This window comes from Nematolebias whitei, chromosome 6 (assembly GCF_014905685.2).
Source record: "Nematolebias whitei isolate Nwh7 chromosome 6, NemWhi1, whole genome shotgun sequence".
NCBI classification, from domain to species: Eukaryota; Metazoa; Chordata; class Actinopteri; order Cyprinodontiformes; family Rivulidae; genus Nematolebias; species Nematolebias whitei.
This window is the reverse complement of record NC_056503.1, coordinates 17,400,853-17,410,469: the sequence shown is the minus strand read 5'-3', so window position 1 is coordinate 17,410,469 and position 9,617 is coordinate 17,400,853. Positions and strand designations below refer to the sequence as shown.

The 9,617-nt window shown below is 40.4% G+C and overlaps 1 protein-coding gene and 1 long non-coding RNA gene across 2 annotated transcripts in view; both read left to right on the top strand.

The window, feature by feature from the left end:
- The window catches only part of LOC119411137, a 3,373-nt gene extending 2,493 nt beyond the window's left edge, over positions 1 to 880 (top strand). Inside the window, exon 3 of the long non-coding RNA XR_005186875.1 lies at positions 832 to 880. This is a non-coding gene — a long non-coding RNA (uncharacterized LOC119411137). The remainder of the gene's footprint in view (positions 1 to 831) is intronic.
- The window catches only part of LOC119411554 (galactose-specific lectin nattectin-like), a 12,391-nt gene extending 8,993 nt beyond the window's left edge, over positions 1 to 3,398 (top strand). The window contains exons 2-5 of the mRNA XM_037678509.1: positions 832 to 938; positions 1,454 to 1,588; positions 1,695 to 1,806; positions 3,176 to 3,398. Coding sequence (XP_037534437.1) covers positions 832 to 938; positions 1,454 to 1,588; positions 1,695 to 1,806; positions 3,176 to 3,243 — 422 coding nt within the window. The 3' untranslated portion in view covers positions 3,244 to 3,398. The remainder of the gene's footprint in view (positions 1 to 831; positions 939 to 1,453; positions 1,589 to 1,694; positions 1,807 to 3,175) is intronic.
- Positions 3,399 to 9,617: the final 6,219 nt, after the last annotated feature.

Below are 9,617 nucleotides of genomic sequence, written 5' to 3'. Positions count from 1 at the left end.
CCATCTGATAGATTTGAGGTCATCAGGGTCAGATCAGGTTCACTACACTATAAATGTATGGATATATGTATAAATAAAGGTTGAGTGAATGAATTCCTCCCACAGTTCAGATAACCCAGGTAAAATATAAATCACGATGTGCAGCTCCATTGACAATATTTTGTTAGGACTTTTGGTTGCAACAATTTGTACGATTGAGACTAAATCTAATCCAGCCCTGTTTATCTCAGACAAATTTCAGAGTGGAAACGTTTAAACAGGACAAAGAAAGTTGGATTTTATATGTCTGAAATGGCATTTTAAAATTTTTAACAATTTTTCACATACACAGTTTAGGTTTTTTAGTTTTTGGAGATTTTTCCACCCAATGTTCAACTTTTGAGCTGTTTAAACTTTACAAAAGTCTTTGAAAATGAACTTTCTATTCCCTCAAACTTTACACGTATACAGCTTATAAATCAAAACGTACACTTGTGGTTTGAATTTAAGTTAAATCAAAATTGAACTCTGAATTTTCTCTCCAAAACTGAAAGTGGAGATTTTGTTAATAATTCATTTCACACCAAATGAACTGCAGAAAAATAAATGGTTGTATTTCATGCGGCCCTGTGATGGACTTGCGACCCGTCCAGGGTGTACCCCGCCCCTCGCACAGTGATTGCTGGACATGGGCACCGGCGACCCCCGTGACCCAAAATGGAAGAAGCGGGTAAAAGATAATGGATGGATGTATTTCATGCAGTAGTGTCACATTATTGAAAACCTTATTTTGGTCACTGATTACTTTTCAATCACATTTAATAAAAATCAAATTTTCTTCTGTTTGTGTAGGTGAATGTCTTATACGACCTTGTAAAACCTGTCCTCCTACATGGACATTGAATAGAAGCCGCTGTTACCTGTTCAAAAGTACTGAAAAGTCCTGGGGTGATGCAGAGGTACAACTGTTTAACTGTTCATTGTATTTGTGTGGCCTGTTCGTCTAGATTCACTGTGAAGTTAAAACTCTGCATCATCGCAGTTTTGAACTGAGAATGTTCCTCAAACAAGAAGCAGAACTACGGAAACCAAGACTCATTGTTTTTTTCAATTATCATTTTTACTAGATGTTCCTTGGTCACAATTAAATCTTCTACTACCTAATATCTTGTTCTTGATAATGATATTATGCTGCAAAACAGAATGTTTCTTATGTTGGAGCCAGTTGCATTTTTACGTAGCGCTGTTTTAGACCCCTGTGGACGATCTAAGGCAGTAATGTGTTCATCGGTCATAGATGTTCCTTGATGTGACATTTTTAGCTTGAATCAGTTGCCAACCTGATACAGATGAAGACCAGTTTTAGTCAGAGACTTCACAGATATTACTGCCATGTTAGTTGCCTCCTGTACAACTAGCTCATCACAATAATTAAGATGTGATGATGTAAATATGCTGGCATCTTTCCACACAGGGATACTGCACTGACCATGCTGGACATTTGGCCTCGTTTCATGACAAAGATGAGTACGACTTCATTAGGACAGTCATTGTGAGAGCTACCGGAACCAACACAAAATCTTGGGTTGGAGGCACTGATGCAGAAGAGGTGAATATTTTATGTAGCAATCTAACTAGTGGAAGGAGTTTTCTGTAAATCTTTTCACAATCAGCATAAAAAGAAAGAAATTATGTTTGAAAACTTCCTCTCACAGGAAGGTGTGTGGAAATGGAGCGATGGCTCAGACTTCTCCTACACTCATTGGGGCAATGGGGAACCAAACAACTTGGGTGGACACGAGAACTGCATGGATATCAACGTGGATGGTATAACTGCTCTTTAAATCAGAATCGAACAAGCTTTATTATCACTGTACTGAGATACAGCGAGAATATGTCCGCACAGTCCTCCGAAAGATGGGCGGAGTGCACGTAACTGCTGCTATGGTAGAGAAGCCTCTTATTATTTTCAGAATACATTTTTCAGATAGAAAAAGGGACAATGCCATAAGGAGAGGATAGTGGCATTACAAAAAAGATCTCTTCACACCTTGTCCAATCAGGACACGATTTAAGACATCAAAAACTCTGCCAGCAGCACATTTATGAACATGTTATTATGCATTTGACGACAAGGCGGTCCATGAAGCACTATCAGATAGTCCATTGTCCTGATAAGATGATGGTCAGCTGGCACAGTTCTGATAAGCCTCCACAGAAGTTCTCAAGTGGTGGTGGTGGTGATGTGTGTGTGTGTGTGTGTGTGTGGGGTGGGGGGGGGGGGACAATAGATGAAGCTTTTCCTTAGTTTACACATTTCCCAGGAGAAATTGATATGTCGACCTGTTTTCGAGGCCAACAGGGGGAGTCAGATTCAAATAAGCCACAATTGTTGATTTTATTTTATTTTTTCAGGCAGACCATTTTTCTTGTCAGCCTTAGTCTTACTGGTACTTTCAAGATCCAAAATGGCCAGATTAGCGTGCATTCTACTGGTCCATGCTTACGAGCCCCTCCAAGGTTGTTTCCTGCTGGCAGTCCCAAAGCTGCAAGTGGCCTGCAATTCTCACAAATCACTGCTATCTTACGATTTAGCTCGTAAATCAGCTGATTTTGAGTCCTCAAAGCACGAACCAAACCTTCACATAGGCAGCAGCCTGACCAGGCCAGATTAGCAGCGGCCGTCTTCTTTGTATGGTGATAGACCAGGAACCAGATGATTTCCAAAAAGCAGGAAACCTGTTATAAATCTGATTGTATACGTCTTCGGTGTCCTGAGATTGTCAGCGGAATGTGAGGGTTCTCCAGGACCCTGTCACTTTGTTGAAAAGATTTTGTTGATTGCGTTGAAAGTTCAGTTGATCAGATCCATAACAGTAGTTTTCATTTCGGAAGATGTGTAAAAATAAGAGCTCCGATACACAGACAGAGAGCAAAAAAGCAGGACGAGAACTGGAGGGGGAAGAGAAAGCGTCTGCCTCGTACCAGGCTGAGCGAGGGGACAAAACAAAACAAAAAAGATGTTTCCAGTGTGAATGACAGAATTAGGTTTAATTTGTGTGTCACTTTAGCTGAAATAATATATTACAGGATTTTATCTAGTCATTCTTTGTGACACCTGTTTGGCTTTCTGTTCAAGACAAAACATTATCTTGTTTCAAATTTCAGTTATTTTGATATTTTTTATTGTTTACAGGACAAGATCATGTCAACGATGAAGTCTGCAGCCAAGAAAATGCATTTGTTTGCACTAAAGATGCATAACTGTGTCTTTGTTGTCCTGACAACATGATGATGTCACTTCCAGCAAGAGATAAAGCTTCGAAGACGTTCCTTCTGGAGGACAACTGGTCAGATCTGATAACTTATCCAGATAATTTACATGATTAAATGCCTGTCCTCAATTGTTTTTGTCTTTGTATGCCTGAGGTAATATTAGTAAAACCATCATTTACATTTAATAAATAATGTGACTACAAACTACAAAACTTGTCACTGTCGGGTTTGTACAGAACAACAAAATGGTTCATGCCTCAAATGTATGCAGCAGAACTACGTATGTACAAGAACTAACATACATATTTCACTTTTCATTGTTAAAATGCAGGGCGAGTCTTTAAATAATGTATAGAATCTCTGGCTAGTCAGCTGTAAGCATCTTGCTATAAAATTATTATTATTATTATTATTATTATTATTATTATTATTATTATTATTATTTAAGGTACATAGTATGTCAGATCATTGCTTATACGCACAACAAACTGCTGATTAAAAACAATCTAATTTGTAGCCCAGCAATGGATCAAGTCAATCCTGGGTGGTTTTACCTCACATACCTGCCAACCGTCCCGATATGGGCTAGATCGGGGGTCTGCAACCTGCGGCTCTGGAGCCACATGTGGCTTTTTGGTTCCTCTGCAGCGGCTCTTTCAAGCTTTGACCAAAAATAACACAAAACTGAATTTTATAGTATGTACCCACAACAAAAAATGACTAGTTTTATCAGTTTTCCTGTCATTTCCTTTACACATATGTGGATACTAGTACTAATACACAAAGCAAATTATACTCTCTTTAACTTTATGCTTTATTTCTTCAAAGTAGGATATTCAATTTTTCCACAATTAAAAAACAAAAACACATAAGCCTGCATTGTTTTAGTTTTTAAAAAAATTGGCAAAATAATATATATATTTTTTTCTTTACAAGAATCCAGTCTTCTGTGATGGACTTATGACCTGGACATGGGCACCAGTGCCTCTGCAACCCAAAAAGGAAAAAAGCGAGTAAAGATCATGGATGGATGGATGGATGGATGGAATCCAGTCTTTTCTTTGTTCTCAAAATGTAAAAATATCAATAAATGTTTACAATTGTTGAATACTTTTAGTTTTATAAATTCACACTCACTGGCCAGAAAAGCTCTCTCTAACAAACTTAAAGTGGCCCATGGGCCACCAGTTGATAATGACAATTGTATCAAGTTTTGCAGCTCTGGACACGTTTAATTTAGTGAACGGAGGGGCAGAAATGGCTCTTTTGATTGTAAAGGTTGCAGAACCCTTGGCTAGACAGTCCCAGGATTTTGCCCCCCTGTCACTTGTCCTGCACAACGACGGGCGGGACATGCAAATGTCCTTTATTTGACCAGACCTGGCTGGGCTTCCCTTTACATGCCATGTCTGTGTGGTGGGAGCTCTGTCAGTTAACGTTTCCAAATAACTTGCGTCTGTACTCATCCCTTTAGTTGGCAGCTCAGAACACCACATACAGAACACCATGGACTTTGTGGACAAGGTGAGGGATGTCATCATGGAGACTGATGAAACAATGGTCTCTTTAGATGTCACATCACTCTTTACGTGCATTCCTGTTGATGATGCAGTAGAGGTGGTCAGTTTAAGATTAAAATGAGACACCACTCTGAGCAGCAGGACCACGCTTTCCACAGAACAACTGTGTCAACTCTTGAAACTGTGCCTGCAGTCAACCTACTTCACATATGGGGAGCAATATTATAGGCAGAAACATGGGTGTGCTATGGGGTCTCCAGTTTCTCCTATTGTTGCCAACCTGTACCTGGAGGAGGTAGAAAAGAGAGCCTTGACGTCCTTTTCAGGGACACCACCAAGTCATTGGTTCAGGTATGTTGACGACACCTGGGTTAAAATTAAATCTCAGGAAGTCCAACATTTTACTGATCACATCAACTCTGTGGATAAATACATCAAGTTCACACGAGAAGATGTAAAAAATGGCAGGTTGGCGTTCTTGGACTGTGAGGTCTCAGTCTCTGATAGAGGACATTTGCAAACCGAGGTGTACCGCAAACCCACCCACACAGACCAGTATTTGCAGTTTGACTCCCATCACCCATTGGAGCACAAGTTAGGAGTCATCAGGACTCTGTATCACAGAGCAGACAGCGACCCCACTAACTCAGGAGCCAGGCAGAAGGAGAAATCCCACACAAGACAGGCTCTAGAGCAATGTGGATATCCTAACTGGGCCTTCCTGAAAGCAGAGAAGAAACCCAAACAGGACTCCAGTCAGCCAACAGGTGAAAAGGAGGAACCCAGACCCAGACCAGTGGTCATTCCATATGTTGAGGGAGTATCAGAGAAACTGAGACATTTATTTTCTAAACATAACGTCCCAGTGGCTTTTAAACCCCAAAATACATTACGGCAAAGACTGGTTCATCCCAAAGATCCAGTCCCCCGGCACAAACAGAGTAATGTTGTGTATGCTGTTCAGTGTCAGGAGGGCTGTGATCAGTCTTACATCGGGGAAACTAAACAGCCACTGGCCAAAAGGATGGCCCAGCACAGAAGGTCAACATCATCAGGCCAGGATTCTGCGGTCTACACTCATCTCCAGACCAGCGGTCACTCTTTCAGGGATGAAGATGTTCACATCCTGGACAGAGAGGAACGATGGTTTGAGAGAGGAGTAAAGGAGGCCATCTTTGTGAAAAGAAATCGTCCATCGTTAAACAGGGGTGGAGGCCTCCGGGTTCAACTGTCCCCTCTTACAATGCTGTGATTGCTAGTATCACTCAGCCCTCTGTGAATAGCAAGCAACTATCAAAGCACTAGCGATTGGTCGTTAGGCTAGTGGTCCTCCTTTTGCATGTGAACAGCTAGTTCTGGATGTCACCAACAAATTGATTGATCTACTTTGAGAAGGTGCTATTTATAAGACTGAGTTTGTTGCAGCTCCTCAGACTGACATAGTCTTTTGGATAAAAGACAAAGTGTTTAACAAAGAAGAGTCTGTCCAGGGGACCAGACTAAACCTTGTTAGATTTTTCTACCTGGATTTTTGAGCAGCATCAGGACATTCAGCATAAGCATTCACAAAAAGTATTAATGTATCTTATTTGATGAGGACGGCTTTTAGCTGAATGTTTATTTTGTGAAGGTAAAAATAAGAAGCTCCCCTTTTATGAACGACACTGTGGGAACTTGGATGAACACACACACACCTACTTAAAATGTTTTTCTCAAAATTTTCTTTGTATTATGAGGCTGACTTTTTTTTAACAACGAGTCAATCTATTTGTGTAAATACTGCAAGGTAAACCAAATCTAAATCCTCCAAAGCATGGATTTCATCTACAAGATTTCTGGTAAAAAGAATTGACACCTGGCCCTGATGTTTAACAGTCCTGCTCCTGGTGTGGAACATGTGAAAATGCACTCCAGCCTGCAGGCTCTGCAGAAGTGTAGAAACAAATCAAGTCACTGTTATTTTTAAAGCCTCGTATCACAGGTTTGTCTCAGAGGGGGTTATTGATGTCATTTCCAGTCAGAGAAAAACAGAATTTACTGCTTTTCAGTTTATTTTGGGAATTTTCAAAGAAATGGATGTGACAGTCATATTGTGATGATACACGTTCAAGCTGTTTTGCCCGTAAGCTGTTTGTCTGATGGCCAAAGGAGGTCACGGAGGGGTCAAAGAAACTAAAATACAAATATAGATCAAGCATATAAATTACAGTATATGCTAAACCTGAGTTTATTGACCTAAATGATGGACTATGCAACATCACATGCTTAATATGGAGAGCAGTGCACATACCTGAATGAAAGCATAACTTAAAGACATTAGCAGTGTTAATATAACAGATGTTTGGTAAAAAACTGTTCAGATTTGCAGTTTTGTAAACTGAAATACTTTGTTCTTTTCGTTTAAATGTTATCAAACTATTTCTTTTCAAAAGGAAAAGCTATAACCCTGTAAGTAGGATAATCTCCAGCCAAATTCTCAGCCTTGTGTACCGTGGGCAGCAGAACCAATCAGTATTTTAAACATGCATTTGGCTCAGCTTCATCAGACCTCCTGCTGCGCGTCTGTCTGTGAGGTTGGGTGAGCTTATCATCTCAGTAATCAGCTCATCACCTGAAAGAGCACAGGGTACTGATTTAAAGGAAGACTGGTAGATTTTTTAAATCGCCTTCTGCTAACAAATTCATTCTGTTTATCAGAGTTCCGATATACTAAAAGCACAGCGTTAACGTTCAAGTTTGAAACCAAACAAAAAGGTGAATCCATGCAGCATTACATCAACTTTGTGAGCTTTGGTGTCTCATTTGTGGGGAGGAACATAAATCACAATTTAGTATGAATTTGGTAAAATGACAACAGAAAAAGAAAGATGAAAAAGGCCAAATATTTGTTTTCAGTAAATGTTAAGCTTATTAGAAGCAGACAGAACTAGCAGTATTCCGATGTCCACCATCGCTGAGAGGTTTGAAGAGTGAACATTTGTAGTTTTTGAGATGTGTTTTTCTGGAATAAATTCTTATGGAATCAATGTTTTTTTGTAGCAATATATTCAAGTGGTGAGGAGTTACACAGGGTAGAAGAAGAGACTGTATTTATTTATTTATTTATTGCTTAGTCGAGACAGCGCTGAGTGACTGATCCTGGCGAGTGGAGAGAGCCATTTTATCTTCCACCAGGTGCAATGGCATAGTCAGGGGGTGGCCATTGGTGGCCTGAGCCACCAAAGATGAATCTATAGCCACCCCGAGGGCCACCCCAAATATTTGAGAAAACTTTTTTAAGGAATTAAAGAACTTAAAAGCATAATTTCCTCAAATTATTGGTTTGGTCAGTTTACATATACCAGTATTTAGAGGTGGCCATCTTGGATTTTAACTTGGCAACCTAGTTTTTGATATTGACCTTTTAGGGTGCTAGGTAACTAAATTAACCCTAAGTGTGAGTGAAAGTGTGAATGGTTGTCTCCAACATAGTTAAGTCAGGTCCTCTGGACGGTTTCTTTTTTTGTTAAAACATTTCGTCTTTCATCCAAAGGACTTCATCAGTCTGAGGAGCCACAACAAACTCAGTCCTATAAGCAGCACACTCAAATAGTGGGCCAACCAGTTTGATGGTGATAAGATGATTTCTGGAGTCCGCCCTACTTAATACCAAACCTGTTACATTCCAATTAACATTTCAACAGGATTGTGTTAGTATAAATGAATCCACTCCTGCTAATTAGTTAAATATTCATCTTCCTAGAACAACTGGCTGAGGTGGAGGAGTAGCTTCTATTTTTCAGTCAGGATTATTGATTAATGCCAAACCAGTTATTAGTTATGATTCTTTTGAATCGCTGTCCCTCAAACTTTCTCATCCAAAATGGAAATCAGAAAAGTCTCTTTTACTAGTTGTTATATATTGTCCACCAGGTGCTTACACTCAGTTTTTGTCAGTTTTTGTTTTTCTCTGATTTTTTTATCTGACTTATTATTGAATACTGATAAAGTCATAATATTGAGGGATTTCAATATTCATATAGATGCTGAAAGTGATAGCTTAATCATAGCCTTTAATAATTTAACAGAGTTGGTTTTACCCAAATTGTCGGGGTTTCTGACAGAGCAGGGCAGCAGTGAACTCAATAATGCAGGGAAAAGTCAGGACTCCAGGATTTACAAAAATAAATATTCTTTAATAATATTAATAAACCAAAAAGGCTGACATGGTAACAACTTACAAAAAACAGGGAATCAGATCAGGCTGGCAGGACAGAACAGAACAATACCCAACGACGATGCAACATAGGACAAGACTTACAGACAGACTATATACACAGACAGGACAGGACATAATTACAAACAGCTGGGACTAGACAAAGGAGAAATCAATCAGGATAAATGAGACACACAAGGTTACAATAGACAGAGAAGGCGCACAAGATGGTGCCATCCCTACAGTACCCCCCTCAAGAACGTCCCCTGGTGTCCCCCAAAAAGCCCCCTCAAAAGACTTGGGTGGCTGGAGGGAGGAACTGCAAGGATGGAGGGCCCAAGACAAAACATGACAAAAACAAACTGACAAAAATCAAAACCAGGGACCTAACTAGACACAAAAAGGGGAACACAAAAGTCTGGGCAGCCAGGAGACGGTCCGTCAGACTGGAGCAGGTCGAGTGGGCGGCCAGAAAGCCATCCATCAGGCTGGAGCAAGTCGGGCGGGCAGCCGTCCACCAGGCTGGAACAAGTCGGGCGGGCGGCCCGGAGGCTGTCTATCAGGCTGGAACAAGTTGGGTGGGCGGCTGGGAGGCTGTCTATCAGGCTGGAACAAGTTGGGCAGGCGGCTGGGAGGCTGTCTATCAG